At 46.6% G+C, this 16,474-nt stretch overlaps 1 protein-coding gene across 4 annotated transcripts in view; it reads left to right on the top strand.

The window, feature by feature from the left end:
* The window catches only part of UFSP2 (UFM1 specific peptidase 2), a 184,292-nt gene that overhangs the window by 165,690 nt on the left and 2,128 nt on the right, over positions 1-16,474 (top strand). For all 4 annotated transcript variants that reach the window (XM_085641939.1, XM_085641937.1, XM_085641940.1 and 1 more), the window contains one exon: positions 13,183-13,307. In XM_085641939.1, coding sequence (XP_085498065.1) covers positions 13,183-13,307 — 125 coding nt within the window. The remainder of the gene's footprint in view (positions 1-13,182; positions 13,308-16,474) is intronic.

Below are 16,474 nucleotides of genomic sequence, written 5' to 3'. Positions count from 1 at the left end.
GATCTTCCTTAATATAACACTTCTGCACCAGCCTTCTTTACCTATACATTCTTTACCTTCATCACCAATCCAGTACCTTCCCAAATTTGAGCCCATCACTGTCATCATAATCGTCAGGTTCAGAATTCACCTTATTGTTCTCTAGCACTTATTTGGTGTGAAAGGCAACTTCTTTGACAAAATTAATATTCCATTGCCCTCTCTTCCCCTCATGATTGTAGGCAACTTCAGTCTTGACTTGAAAAAATACGTATTGTGCACTATGTGTACTTTATTTGACCATTGTATCTCCACAACATGCTGCCTACTACTTCACAAAGCAAACCATTGGGCCTTATACCCTTCTCTACTTCACTGACCCACAGTCCGTATGATGAACTCCTCCATTTCCAACCACATTCTAATCCTTATTCCCATCTATACTCCACCCTCCCCTCCTTATAATTCCATGGAGTACTCTGGCACAATCCCGAGGTATATAAAGAAAATCCATTGCACCTCTTTTGATTCAGGGATCACTCCTGACAACCTTTGACTCCAGCTAGTCCCTCCCAACCTTTGTCACTCTTCCCCATTTCAAACACTAAATAATAGCAACCATTGTCAAGATGCAAAGATGCTCTTGTAGGAAGCTGGCTCTGTATATATTATACCGAAGTAATACTTACTCTCTATTTGTGGTAGTGTGGGCGAGCAGTAATTCTTTATGAGAGAGTAGTGTTAAGCATTTATTGTACACACCCAGGCAAGAAATTATGTCATACACTCAAAGACTGAACTCAGACCAATTTTTTTGAAGAAAATATTAGTTAGTTGTATTTTATTTGCTAGATCCAAGCCAGGCCCGGTACATGTAAGTGTAATAGTACTTTGCAAGAACCGAGACCAACCCTAAAACGACTCCGCAGAGCCCTCATCTATAGGCCACCTGGCCCATGCACTCCTTTCACCGACACCATTGCTGGCCTCATCGCATCCCACGCCCTCTTCTCCACTGACTACATCCTACTCCGAGATCTAAACTTCCACCAGGACAACCACGACGACCCCAACACCACCACCACCCTCCTAGAGAACCTCGTCAACATAGGACTGAAGTAACTGATCTTCTCGCAAACACTGAGACACACACTTGCCTCCGTCTTTGCAGAAGGAAACATCGTCTCCTACAGCCACACCACGAAATTCCTCTGGACAGACCACCACTGCATCCACTTCTTCTTCAGAAAACCCACCGTTCACAAGCACACCCACCGCTTCCCCAGTAGAAGCTGGAACAAAATCACCAAAGACCAGCTCACCTCCGCACTCATGAGCACCCCACCACCAATGATGCCAGACGCTAACACCACAGCACGCAACCTCCACCGCTGGATCACGAACTGGGCTGACACACTCGCCTCCCTCAAGAAAGCCACAGGACTACACATCAAGAAAGCAAGCTAGTTTACCCCTGCACTCCAAGAATCCAAGAGCTCCTGACGACGACTCCAAAAGAAATGGAGGAACAACAGAACCCCAGAAGCATGCACCGCCTACAGAGCAGCCACGATAGCACACCACCAACTCACCAAACCCACAAAGATGAAATTCCTCCAAGAGAGAATCCTCACCAACGCCCACAACACCATAGAGCTTTTTTTCATTATCAAGGAATTTGCCAAATACAACAGCGAAACAAGTGACGTCCCACCCTCCCAAGACCTCTACAATAGACTCAGCACCTTTTTACACCTCAAGATTAAGATGATCTACGACAACTTCAACAACCAAGACCTCCGCACCACTCCAGCTCCCACCCCCAGCGATGCCTCCCGATAGACCCTGCTCACTTGGACAGAAGACACCCTAAAGACCATGAAGAGCATCCACTCTGGAGCACCCTCAGACCCCTACCCACCGCATATCTTCCACAGAGCCGCCATGGCCATCGCACCCGAACTGCTCCCTCGAAACTGCCACATTCCCCAACGATTGGAAACACCCCAAAGTCAACCCCCTCCTGAAGAAACCCTCCGTAGACCCCAAGAACTTCAGGCCCATATCCCTGCTTCCATTTGCAGCCAAGGTCATCGTAAAGGCCGTCAACACCCAGCTAGCAAACTTCGCCGAAGCCAACAACGTCCTGGACATCTCCCAATCTGGATTCCTCAGCAACCACAGCACCAAGACGGCTCTACTCTTTGTCACCGACGACATCCGCTCCCTCCTCGACCAGGGGTAAACGGCAGCCCTCATCCTCCTTGACCTCTCAGCTACCTTCTATGCCATCTCCCACCATACACTAGCCACCAGACTCCACGAAGCCGGCATCTGTAGAAAGGCCCTTGACTGGACATGCTCATTTCTCACAGGCAGAACTCAGTGAGTCAGACTCCCGCCCTACCTCTCGGAAACAAAAGAGACCAGATGTGGAGTGCCCCAGGGATCCTCCCTCAGCCCCACCCTCTTCAACATCTTCATGGCCCTCCTCGCAACCATTATCAGAAACCATGGGCTCAACATCGTCTCCTACGCCGACGACACCCAACTAATCCTCTCCCTCACCAAAGAACCCAACATCACCAGGCACAGCTTGCAGGAAGGGATGAAATCTGTTGCTACATTGATGAAGAAGAGCTGCCTGAAACTCAACTCCAAGAAAACAGAAGCCGTCATCTTTGGCTCCACCCCTCCTCGTGGGACAACCCCTGGTGGCCCGCCCGCCCTCGGAATGCCCCCACCCTGACGGACCACGTACGAAACCTCTGCATTATACTTGACTCATCGCTCCCGATGAACCACCAGATCAATGCGTATCCTCAGCATGCTTCAACACCCTCTGCATACTCCAAAAAACGTTCAGATGGATCCCATCCAAATCCAGAAAAACAGTCATGCAGGTCCTCATCAGTAGCAGACTGAACCATGGCAACGCTCTCTATGCCAGAATCAACAAGAAACTACTTTGCAAACCTCAGACCGTCCAGAACACCGCAGCCAGACTGATCCTAGACATACCTCCGTCACAACCACATCACTTAACACCTCCGTGAAATCCACTGGCTCCCCATCAAAAGAAGAATAACCTTCAAGCTCCTCACCCCCGCATACATGGCCTGCCACAACATCGGACCAGCATACCTAAATATCCGCCTCTCCTTCCACGCACCATAAAGATACCTCCGATCAGCTGATCTCTCTCTGGCAACAATCCCACGCATCTGCAAGACTAGAACAGGAGGAAAGTCCTTTTCCTACCTCGCAGCCAAGGCCTGGAAAGACCTCCCCCTCCACCTAGTCCCTTCACTGCTCCAGTTCTGGATGGACCTCAAGATCTGGCACATTGGATGACCCCAGCACACAACGGACCCCTCTCCCTCCCCCTAGCGCCTTGAGACCCTTGCAGGTGAGAAGTTGCCGTTTAGCAACCCTGATTGATTGATTGTGCCTGTGCACTTTCAGTGACCTGGCCAAAGAGGGCATGAAAAAGCTGAAGTTGGATCATAAATCTAAAGCTGTTCCGAACAAGGGCCCCAAATTACGTTTGACCCAGGGCCCCTGAAATCCTTTAAATGTCTCTGACAGCATATGCTGTCAGCTTTCCACTTTCTAATTCACATGTCACTGGCCCTTAAAGTTGCCATTGCCAACGCCACCCCTTTGTTAAACATGGGATGGGATTCTTGCTCCTGTTACGGTAAAAGGCAAGTTTCTGAGTGCTTCTATCAGCATTCCACGGGCATAGCTCAGTCAGAAAGGAATGCTAACACAGGTGTAACTTCATCTGCAGCCATGCAGCGTTGTCAATAATTAACCGATCCTAGTCAAGCGTTTTTGTATTGTGCATTGTGTTCCAGAAAACACTCCTTCCAGTGTTCGCATGCCTTAGACTATTGACTTGTCACTGCAAACGATTGCTGTTCAGTACTAGAGGAATACAACTTTGTTTTGTGAGTAGAAGACTCGCATGTGAAAACTCACGAATGGGTCATTTATTGTGATTAAATTAGATTGGCATAATCTGCTTACATTTTTGCCCTTTCGTGCTTCTACGTTGCACCTTTTCACCGCACTGCCCACTTTCCGTTGCTTTTTCCTGCCTTGCTCCCTCACCCCTCTCCGTCGCGATTTGCTGCCGGGACGCGCCACGGGCTGTAAAGTGCTTTCCTGATATATTTTATTTAGTGTTGCAAGCGGCGCCTGATATCTTAGATCTGTAAGTAAAAGAAAAATTGAACCTGCGTCGTTCTGGCGGCACGTGCATACTGCATAGCTCATAGAGGTGGACCACCCAGCAAATTAACACGGAGAGCCGAGCCAAGGGTCTGGCTAGGATCTTGGAGCCTGTGTACGAGCCGTGCACTGAAAATGTTTGCGATGTAAGTCATACAACAAACATCACGTACAATATGATAAAGTCTCTTCCAAAATTCAAAACGGTGTATTTCTTTAACACGCAGAAGCTTTGGCATTAATTGAACACGTTATAGCACTGCACTGAAAAGTACTAATTTGAAGTAATCGTTTTGTACAATTGGTAGTATGAACGCACATATTTGAAAGGGCTTTCATAAGCAATACTAAAGAAAAAAGATTTAGTGAAATAAAATATTTGCCTAGGATCACACAATTTAAGCGGGCTGGGATTTATCCAGATTTTCTGGTTTCACTTGGCACAAATCAGCCCATAAATCGACATCTGTTCGTCATACCTTATGTTAAAGTTTTGTCTTTACCGCTTAATGAATCTTGCTGCCGTTTTTAGGTCTCGCCTTGCTATCGCGTAAGCGATCGCAAGGCGAGACTATTGCAAGCGGGTTTGAAAAGTGCTCCCAAAAAGCGGATTGCATGGCTAGCACGAGCACAATCATGCGCATCGTGCCGCCATGCAATCTGCTTTTTGGGAGCACTTCAAAGGGTCCGCTCCCCCGCCAGGAATGCGCTCCCCCGCCCCCATGCGCGCGCGCGCCACGCTCCGCCGGGCTTGTCTTGTTTACCATCTCCTGTTCTACTTTCTCTTTCGTCTTTCTTTTTTGTGTACATCTTGCTACTCTGTTGTTGTACTGCGCGATGCTGGGTGTTCACCTGTAGCGTTCCTGTATGACAAACATAAAGTATTAATAAACAATACATTAAACTACGTCTCCAAAATAACAACTGCGGTTAACCACAAGACAACTTGTGTGTGTCTTCATGAACCGTAGTCGACCTTCTCACAGCGATGTCTTTTCCCACATTCACTCTGTAAACTAGGCCTCCGTTAACCGCCTGCGGCCCAGGCCTGTGTGTAAACACCACAGGGACGTCTTCTAGGTTTGATAACATGAAAATAACTGAGCGGGGATAGCCAGAGCGTCTTTCCTACCGCCTGGGCCGCCACACAACATCACTGATGGCCTAATGCTCTGTGGTTGAGACCGGAAGTTCCCTGGGTCAAGTAGTTCTGCCTGCTGGCTGACACTTCCTTTTGAGAAAACTGATTGCTACCCCTACTTTAAAAGGAAAACTCCAGCTACTTTAAAAGGAAAACTCCAGCTAAAGGGTATTTTTTTAATACACAAAGCCCAAACCCCTATAGAGTACCCGGGCAGCCTCATGAGTCATTGGCACTTTTAAAGTTTTTTTTACCCTGGTAAAATGTGCGCAGCTGCAAGGGTTTTGTCTCCCCCTAGACAAAGAGATATGTCTGCACCCCCACCAGAGGGCGCTACCCTGTGAGCAGCACGCAGCCCCGAGTCTTTCCTTCAAATACTATTAACTTGGGTAATAGTGACACCTGTTTGTCAAGGTGTTTACGAACTACAGAAGTGCGGGATGACGCTCTACAGAAACAGCAAGCGTTTAAATATTTTTGTATTTATTATTATTTCACTAAAGCACCGGTATTTTCAAATGCACGTTGAAAGTCTTTCTGGCGGGGTGTAGTGCTTCGCCTTTTCTTTCTGTGGCACTTAGAGGCGCACTAAGGTTACTAACTTGCTGCATGTCAGCAGGTGCAACTTTCAGATGCAACTTTCCTAGCCTAGGATTTTCCTCTTTTAAATTAGGTGTCATGCCACCCTAATAACTACACACAAACTCTCTTAGTTCATGGAGGAGGCGGGGTAACATGGGGTTCAGAGTTACATTGGGTCATTCAGGAACAGAATTCATGCCCCCAGCATCTATACTGAAGCACATCCAAGGTACATTTTAAACCTCATCAATGTATTAAAAAATGTGAATAAATAATCCTGGCATTTGATTAATACTTTGTTCATTTTTAATAAGATATGTCTGGCTATATTTCTCCTCACACTGTCAGTGGACTTTTGGCATTTTACCTTGTTGTGGCCTGGAGGTAAAGCAGAGTACAGATGTGGCAATGTTGCTGACATGCTTTTTATTTTGGCTGAATTTAACAAGCATTGAAAATGCAAAAGGTCTCGCATTTACGCAGGTTTAAGCTATTGGCATTGTAAATGACACTGCCTTTTATTTTATGTTTTAAAAACCAAAACATAAATAAAAGGCATTGTGATTTACAATGCCAATAGCTCAAACTCCCGTAAATGCGAGACCTATTGCATTGCAAATGCTTGTTTTAAATGTAACGGGAACTGGACCCGAAGGTAATGGAGCCCTTTGCAGAAGCACCAGTTATATTACACAAGGTCACATACATTGTTTAAGGCTCAGGGAGATTATAGTGATTTGCGCAGAATCACAGGATATTGAGCTGATGTAGAGACTCCAACCTGTTTCCATGGTCCACAGTTCTGGCCCTAACACCACATGCGATGTAGAGGGAGGAAGGCAGGCAGAAGCCACGTGATAGCTCGGCTGGTTATAGGCTCAAGGTTCCAACAGGACCTCCAGCTGGGCTGGTGCCAGGCTTCAGGCTCGAGCCTGGCTGAGCTTTCAGTGGCTCACCCACATCTAATACATCATCAGGCACGTGGCAGCTACAGACTGACATAGCGCAGCAGCAGCCGTGTAATGATGCCTTTTTCCCCGATGCTGCACAACATTGTCTAAAAGCATTGACAAAGCAAATAGGCAAGCCCGATTGGCTTAGCCAATGCCAGCCCTGGTTTAATGTGGCAGTGTCTCCTAGGTGACACTGACCGACTGACATCCTATATGTTTGGTAGGTTTAAAAGTACAGGATGGGCCACCAGAGTGGAACTGTAGTAGGAGAAGCTACTTAACACCACTAAAGGCAATCACAGTCTGCCTTCTGGTGGACGAGCCATTTTGTAACGGGAGAGTTGATTCTAAATCTCCCGGATCCTTAAAGATACCGATTTATAAAGCTAGTAGTTTTACATGTGCCATCGAACCAGGAAAGAGACAGAGTGGGCCACAGAGAATTGTCAAGAGGATGTCAATGAAGTGAATTTATTTTCAGTTCAAAATATTTTAAAGACATGACATACACAAAGGTGAAATAAAATATAAACCAAGATTATAAAAGTAAAATATAGCATTGTCTATGTAACGTAGGTTTGAGAAATGACGAGACAAGCTACCAGTGGAGTGTTGCAAAGTACGCTGTTACATGATCGCCAAGCCCGACTGTGGAAAGGATGCATATAGTGACAATTTATTTATGCTCATTTATAGATGGAGGGGAATTAGCAAGTCACTAAACAAGCTGTTACCATACTCCAGTTTGAATAAGATTATGATCTTTCTTTTTTATCACATTTTTATTGAGTTTTAATTATTACAAATAGAAAACATAAAATATGAAACAGTAGAACAGTGCAGTCAGCATCGAGTCCACTAATTACAGGACACTGTCAAGTGGAAAGGAATATAGAAACAAGCATTGGCATAGCCAATAGGTCACGCCTTTGGGACCTTATAACTGTTTGGCCATGCAGCACACTATCCTGGACCATGTGCACTATGGATTGAATACAATTACTACATACTGGGCCGTGCAGTGTGATTCAAGGATACATGCTTGCCTCTGCTGCACGCTTCTTCTTCCTGGGTGGCGTTTGGAAATTAAATGCAACGATTGGAGGGTGGGGGTGAATTGAAAGCAATGACAGGAGGCAGGGAGAGAACTGAAAGCAACAGTGGGAGGATAAGAGGAGTTAAAAGCAACGATGTGAGGGTAGGGGGATTAAAAACGATGGGACAGTGGGAAGTTTTGAAAACATGGTTGCCAAAACTAACGGTTCCAGCCTGCAGTAGATCACATGTGCATTAGGACAATCTTGTGACTCGCAGATAGTGCGTTAGCAGTTAGGGTGGGGTATATATAATCAAAGACAGATGCAATCCAACATATACACTTTGCAATATTACTTATGAAACGCCTCACATGAAACTGTGTCTACGAAGTGTTGATATTTATCTACAGCGCCTTGCTTCAGACTTGTTGGCGCACTATAGATCAATTCATACTGCACCCATAAGCGGTTTACTATATGACAGGAGGCTGTTTAACAGAAACGCCACCCTATGGCGAGGCTGCAGAATGCCCAGAGGCCCGGGGATTGTGCGTGATGGTGCAAATGGGGCATTTCCCTGATGCCAACGAAGTGTAGTATAACATACTTGACGTACCTGCAGGGAGCTCATGGCAGCTGCGCTAGGGTATTACGGGGTGCAAAAGGACCCTGAGGTGGCGGGGGAGCAACGGAGCACAGAACTACAGGACTACTGGGGTAGCAGGGGGGCTCAGGTTGCAGGGGAGATCAGCAGAGGGCTCGGAAAAGCCCAGAGGCAACAGAGTGGCTCGGTCCGAGAAGAGCTGAGGCTGGAAGAGGTCAAAAGACCACAATGGCTGTATAAAGGTGAGAGGAAGACTGAGCCTGGGTGGGTCTGTAGAGTGCTGGAAGGGTGCAGGAGCAACTAAGCAGCAGGATGTGCATTAGTCTCAACAAAACGGAAAGGATGGCGCTTTGTTCAGACAGAAGGAATGAAGCAATGGTGATAAAAATAAAAACCTGGTGCGTGTCCCAAGCCTCGGAGTGCTTCGACTACTTTGTCAGTGAGTGACTCGAGAAGCCTAGCTCAGTCGAACATTCAAACGCTGCTCTGACGCGGCCAATGAGATGGCAGCATTCATGCCACTTCAACTCAACTCGGCCATGGAAATGACGTCTCCTGAAAGCAGCTGTTCGCATTGGCCAGAGAATTATAGCGAGCACCAGTGCCTAATTTGTAAACAAGCGCGGCCCAAGGATGGCGCTTTATTCAGACAGGAGGAATTAACTAATACACAAGGTCTCGAATGCTCGACCTAAAAACATGAAAGTGCCTGGAGCAAGTTAAAAACATATGAACATGCACGGCGATGCAAGTTAAAAAACATGAAAGTGCACGGGCCAAGTAAAAAAAAAATGAAAGTGCACTCTGCAAGTTAAACAAGGAATGCAGCGTCCCGCGAGTGGTGTGAGCGAGAGCGAGCACCAGGCCATATGTTTTGAATTATCGTGCCCAGACACGGGCGCGATAATTCAAAACATATGGCACCGTGCGGGTAACCGCAAGCAATAGGCCACACACGCACAAGCACGTGTTGGTGAGCTTTTTGAAGCCCTTACAATAAGTCTCGCAGAGCAGCGCATGCGCGCTGACAGGCGAGACCTAAAAAAGAACTATGTCCTATTTGGACTCAGCAGTGACATACACAGAGAACATGATCGTCTGTTACAAACCTCCCTGCCTATTTCTGAGGTACAGCCAAATGAGTTTTAACATAGAGGAAACAGGCCCGGAAGCCATTTCAAGCTACACAGGAGCCAGGTGAAGGACGAAGGATACAGGTACCAGCGGATTAGAGGGCATCCTCAGGCTCCCCTGATTCGTGAGTATGTGTGCAGGCAGCATCTCTATCTCTAGGGTTACAGGGTCATCCACTCACAGGGGAGTATTTCCAACTTCGCGCAGCATCACCCTTCGCAGTCAGATGTCCCAATCCCACCTGTGTGTGGGCACTTCGGAACACCCCCACCGCCAGCCCGTCTTCGATAGGCTGTAAAAAATTTTATATATGAGGATTACGAGGATGCAACTTGTAGGTGACAGCACAAGCTGTACAGAGCCCCAGAACCATCTTATACGGGGACACCCCCAAATGGAATGTAGAAATGAGCAATTGGCCACAACGCACACAGGAGGGGGAGTCCCTTAGCTGTATCCTCCATAGACGCTTGTGGGAATAATGGGCTCTATGGAGGTATTTGAGCAGTATTAGGCAGAGTCAAGACAGCCTTCAACCACTCCTCGTCTTTAAAGAGGGCTATGTCAGTCTTCTATTTGGTCACGTAGAGGTAGAGTGCGGTCAGCGCCGGTAACCATTAATCAGATTGATATTTTTGATATACTACCCCAATCCAAGGTTCCCATCATTAGCCTGGCCTCAAGGGGCTAAATTCAGGCAGTACAACTAAAGTTGATTTGTATTTGTTCTGCGTGTGGCGCAGTTGAAGGTTGTGATACAAACAGAGTTGTGTAGATAGTACTCAGTCTCAAGTTCTTTGAAGGAGCACATGTACCTGCTATTTCAGCTGTCCCCCAGAGTGGAGATCCCAATAGCATCCCATGTGTCAAATCCCACCAACCTCCGAGGCTCAGGGAAACAGGTTCCCAGCCACAGTCATCTGTGACAAAATTGTATGTCTCCCTATATATTTCAGCGCCTTGTGCCAGAGCTGGGTTATGTTTCTGGTGACTACTTGGAAGGAGTTTGGGCATTTGTCACATCTAGGTAATTATCTACCCCCTGGGAAAATAGGTCCAGTTTAAGGGTTCCCTGGGAAAATAGGTCCATTTACGGCAATATTCCGGGTCACTTTGATCGCCATTTAGCCAGTTGTTTATGTTGACTAACTATGCTGCCCAGTAATAGTTGTGGAGAGGTGTGGCTCACTGGTTAGAGGCGGCAGACCCGTAAGCAGAGATTCGGCCAGGGACCAGGGTTCAATTCCCGACGCGGCAGGGTCGTGGACCAGGGTCAAAACGGACTCGGTAATTCTCGCCTCGGTACCTACTCTAACCAGGAACACATTCGGCAACTCTGGGCATTAAGCTTGCCTCATCTCTACAACGGCCCCCCACAGACGCCGGGGATGCCTGGTTTCACCTTGGAGATACCCAGAAAGGGACCATCTCACAGGGAAAGCCAGGACGGGTTCCCCAGCGGTCTTCAGCGCCGGGACACCTCCTTGTGAGGTAGCTGTTCGCGCTCTACAAAATGCTGTATTATTATTATAATATAGCTGAAGGTCAGCCCCCCCCCCCATCATAGACTCATAACCCGCTCGAAAGGATAGAGATCCATAGCTCTGTCCACCCCACAGTAATTCACTCTCATCAGACTGATACCGATAAAGAGAGTATTTTGTATGATGCACGGGTAATACACTTATGTAGGATTATTATCTTGAAATGGGTGTTTCTTCCCTATAGCAAGAGGGCAGTTTGGACACTCTTTGAAGATCTTTGCCTGTTTTGTTAAGTGGAGAGGCATTCTTAAGATCGAGTGGGGTTTACAACGGTATGGAAGCCCATATACTTAAAGCTGGCAAGGAGCACATGGAGTTTGGCCATTGAAGCTACACAGCCAATGTCCTCTCCCAAGGGCACTAATGCTGAGTTCTGCTGGTTGGCAGCTAGGCCAGAAGCTGCCTTGAACACCTTCAGGATGCATACAAGCCCGTCACAGGAAACCTGGGAGTCCTGCAAAAAAATGAGTACATCATCTGTGTACAGAGATATGCGATCATATTTTGAGACATTCCACTGAAAATCTTTCAGAACTGCATCTGGCTTAATCAGTTCGGCCAATAGCTCTATTACTAGAATGAATAGTAGGGTTGACAACTGGCACCCGTCTCGTGCCATGTTTGATTTTCAAATGCCTCGACTGCACTCCACTAGTTCTGACTTACGCCCACTGTAGTGTCCTAACACATCGCGTAAAGGCCCAAAGTTCATTTTATGAAGCACGTGAAACAGGAACCGCCAGATCACTGAGTCAAATGCTTTTTTGAAGTCTATAAGGGCCCAGGCCTGCAGTCCACCCTGCTCCCTACAGCATCTGAGGCTGTGTTTGGCTTCTTGTCCCGGTGTGGAGCCACTCTGGTCATGGTGAACCAGTTTCGAGATTATTTTAACTAGTCAATTTGCAAGCATTTTGGCTAGAAATTTCACTTCAGCATGAATTAGAGATCGGCCTATAGGATGATGAAAGTTGAGGTGCACTACCTGGTTTTGGGATGACCACTATCCTTGCTCCCCAAAGATCATCAGGCAAGGGAGCATGCGTGTATTGCGTCTTGGAAGAGAAATAGGTTAGCTTAATCAGGAAGTGGGTCATCAGTAGAATTTATGGCTGGGTGGTATTTACCAACGAATTCCTACATAACACATTTCCAGGGACATTAGGTAGGTGCTGGAGGGGTTGTGGGGAAGAAAGCTCGCCAAGGCACATATGGTGGTCCTGTCCGGTTTTGAAAACATACTTAAAAAGACACTATTGGACTCCCAAATTAAGTGGAACCAACTGCAACTGTTCTGGGGCTACAGCCTATAGGCTGGGACGAGGTCAACCCCAAACCTTGGAAGTTTGCATTTCAACTGTTGTTGGTAGCCACAGTGCCTATTATTAGGCATTTGAAATAGAAATTTAGCCCAACTTAGCAGGTGTGGTGTTAAAGGCTATGGGATAGGAGGGCGGTGAAACGCCCCTCCACACTTGAGGGCGGTGAAACGCCCCTCCACACTTATCAATAAGGTTAATCTGGCTACATGGTTTGGAATGTGACTATATTGAGGCGAGAAGTCCGCATAGGATAAGGGCTCTAACATTCATTGTTTGATTAAATTCCATGAAGGCATTTGGGTCGTGGCCAGGGTCCATCTTTGGTTGAAGAGAGGCTGCGATGGATCAAGCGAGAGCGCCTCTGTAGATGCTACCAACGGACCTGCATGGCTATATGCACTTGAGCGGGAGGTGGTTGCGAGATCTAATTGGGACTTTGGTTTAATTTGTTGTATTTTACTAGAAAATGTACACCATTGGGGAATACTCTGTGGTGAATTATGCCCGTTTTATTTACTATATTGTGATGTATGATGAAAATGTACCTCGGAACTGTTCATACAAATACAATTTAAAAAGTTGCAAATACAGAAAATGATAACTGCATGTTTCAGAACCCTGGCACAACAATAACTGATTTTTTCGCCATCCAGGGGGAGGAGTTTTGGCTCACACAATCTTGGGAGTAGCATGGAATGAAGTAACGGGGCAGATCAAGTTTCTAATTCTAGACCCACATTACACAGGAGCCGAAGATCTTCAAACGATTCTAGAAAAGGCGAGTATAAGGCATAAACTAAGAAATGGGATGCAACCGGATAGCACATTATTTTACAGATGGGTACGGGAAAGTGTCTAACCAATAATATGCCACATTATTGTTTGAGAGCAAATAGGGTACACAGACAACAGAAAACCGATCAAAGGGCATGTGTAGATTGTAGGTGATATTCTCTGCTGTGGCCTTGGAGCCAGATAACTCATTGCACCTTGAAAAGGAAGATTGTATTAAACTGGTGTTCACTCCACCTTAGCCCTTCCGCTGAATAGCTTTTCACTTGGAACTGTGAGGCACGACCGTGCTCGCCTTCTGTCTTAAAGCAAAGTTCGGCAAACCAAATAGGTCTTGGTTAATGTGCTAGGGCAAGAAGCATTTGCACATTAGAGCGTGGCACGTGGGAGGGGAGGGCGCCAACAGGATCAGACAGAGAGGGCTGTAGGTGTAACTAGTCCCTCATGCACTTCAATGGTAGCACTTGAGGAGAGACCAAAAGGTACATCCAAATAGCCAACAGCATTAAGTGAGAAATACATATTACCCCTGGTTGAGTGAAGACGTGATTGACAAAGTCTTGAGCAAATGGCTGAAAGAGGCTTGTCTGGGAAAGCCAGTGTTTGAAAGGGGTGGGTCTAGAGCCTATTCTTATGTGTATTGTTAGCCGCAGTTCAGTTTGACAGCCCTGCTGTTAAAATCCGGCCTTATAAAACATGCCTGGCCAGTTCCCTGTAGGTGTCCTCTGCCCTGCGCCTGTGGGTAACCCGAGCATTTATGAGAGATGATTTATTAAATGGGTACTATCTTGAAATTGTTGTATTTACATTTTGACGTTTAGCATTTCACACTTTTTATTTTAAATCAAAAGCTGGGAGGATGGAGGTATCAGCCAAGCAAAGCCATTTACTTCAGTTCTTAAGTATCCCGCGGTGTGCAGTCTTTTCCAAGTACTTCATCAAATGAGTCTGATGACATGCATGTCCACTTCTCTTTTATCCCAACATATGCACACCCCACCACTATCAAAATTATTTGTCTCGCAGCATTTTCTGCGAGCCATGGTTTGTTGACACACTGCAGTCCGATACCAATAGCTTACTGCCATGCCACTTGCGTCTTTGGTGTGTGTGTATGTAGAGTACATGCGATTAACACGAAAACACTAAAAATGGCCCTGAGAAGTAATCGAACAGAAAACGACCAATGTCTTACTTTTGGGCTTAATGATCTTCCTAACCACCCCATGAAAGAAACTTCTTAGTGCTGGTAATTGGCAAATACAGTCTCGTGGCGCACAGAAGCAGTCCAGTGCCATCAGTATGACGTGAACAACACAAAGGGTGCTGGCTGAAAATCCTGAATTTTCCTCAGTGATTAGTCATTTTTATGGTCTGGATTAAATAGCACAGCTGTCGCCCTATCGTTATGTGAGCATAGTAGAGAGGGGCTTTGACTCCTCTCACATGTTGGGAGCCAGGCGTACATGTTTTGATTGGGAAGAAGTTGGTCTGCTTCCTCAAAAAAGTGCTTGCCCTCCACACAGCTCTGGCCATATTTTTTATTTATCCAGTTGCCTGAGCTGGACCTTACAGGGACACACATGCCGTAATTCTATTAAAGTGTGTTAGATAACTAGATAATTTGTGTTGTATTTATGTGCAGCAGGACAGATGGGAGGAGGGCAGTTATTGACCGTCCTAGGTGGATTTTTAGGTCTGGCTTAACACTGCAACTGTCACCTGACCTTTTATCTACACCAGTATTACAATACAATTATTTGCTCCCACATAAATACATTTTCATGCTATTTACTTGTAATGTTTTACATTGCCATACAACGTCCTTTTAAAGCCAGATCTAGTGCCATTGCCAATGCTTGTTTAGCACATCTGTGCCATTACAGACAGGGGTCAGCCATCTGTAAATCAGTCTTGGCCCCACCCCAAAAGGAAGGGTTGAGCCCTAAATGCCAGGCATGGTGCCCTCTGTGCAGGTACACCAGCAGTCCCATGTGAGAAGTTGGCCTGATGTATGATGTCACTAGTTATAGTGTACACCTTATATCAGTCCAAATACCCTTATGGTGATTGGTTGTAAAGTCAACCTTATAGACCAGCTATCCTAGTGGTAGCATGGACAAGAGCAGTCTTAGGCTAAACTCTGAATGGCATGTGAAGCCAGCTGTGATACCATATATAATCCCTTGAATACCAAATGAAAGGACACCACAACAGATATATATATAAAATAAAGTGTATTTATTCTAAGCAAACCCTCAGCACTCTTTATGAGTTTAGAGGTAAGCACAACAGTCTTATTAATGCATACAGTAAGTCACACAGGTAAGTAATACAGTTAGGCCCTAGGGGCCACGCAAACCATATACTAAATAAGTGGTATAAGAACCACTGTCACGGAAATAGAATAGGCCTAGGCCTAGGGAATCGCTGGGGCTACACTACACTAGCGTTAGTTAGGAAGTGGGGGGCCCACGGGATTCGTGTGCAGAGTGGAAACACTCACGCGTAATGCGTAAAAGTCAATAGCAATGTTACAGTTTAGAAATAGATAGATTTAGGACACTTCCGGAGTAGCTAGGAAGTTGAGACTTGAAAACTAGACACTAGGATAGTCACTATCCTGATGAGCACCGGAGTACCCAAGTTACCTAGCCCACAGGCTGCGGGTGCATAGGGGTGAAGATGCGTCGTTTTCGTCGTCGACTCCTATGGATGCCTGAAGAAAGATGCTGACAGGCAGTCAGGGGAGAGTGTCCGGTGGATCCCAAGGCTGGGATCAAGAAGAGAAGAAACCTGCAAGCAGAGGGGACAGAGTCAAGGTCACTAGCCAGTGACCACGTGGAACCAGGCGATGTCGTGAAGAGTTGCAGGTGAAGGTGAAGCTTGTCGCTGCAGCCAGGAGGACCAGGAAGCGTCGAGGACGACCAGGACCAGGAGGTGAGCTGTCCCACGAAGGCTCTTGCTGTCGGCGGCGTCGAAGTTGGACTAGGACTCACCAAGCCTTGGCAAGCGGAACCCACGAAGAACAAAGGACTTGCTTCTGGTGCAGACCAGGAAGGTCTGGGGTGCTTCTTCTTTGCAGAGAAGCGGGAGCCAGTCTGGAGGAGCCAAACCAGCGCAGAAGATTTCAGGGAGCGTCGTCACAGAGGC

The sequence above is a fragment of the Triturus cristatus genome, chromosome 2_2 (genome assembly GCF_964204655.1).
Source record: "Triturus cristatus chromosome 2_2, aTriCri1.1, whole genome shotgun sequence".
Classification (NCBI taxonomy): Eukaryota; Metazoa; Chordata; class Amphibia; order Caudata; family Salamandridae; genus Triturus; species Triturus cristatus.
The sequence above is the reverse complement of the archived record's forward strand: the minus strand, read 5'-3'. Positions and strand labels throughout refer to the sequence as shown.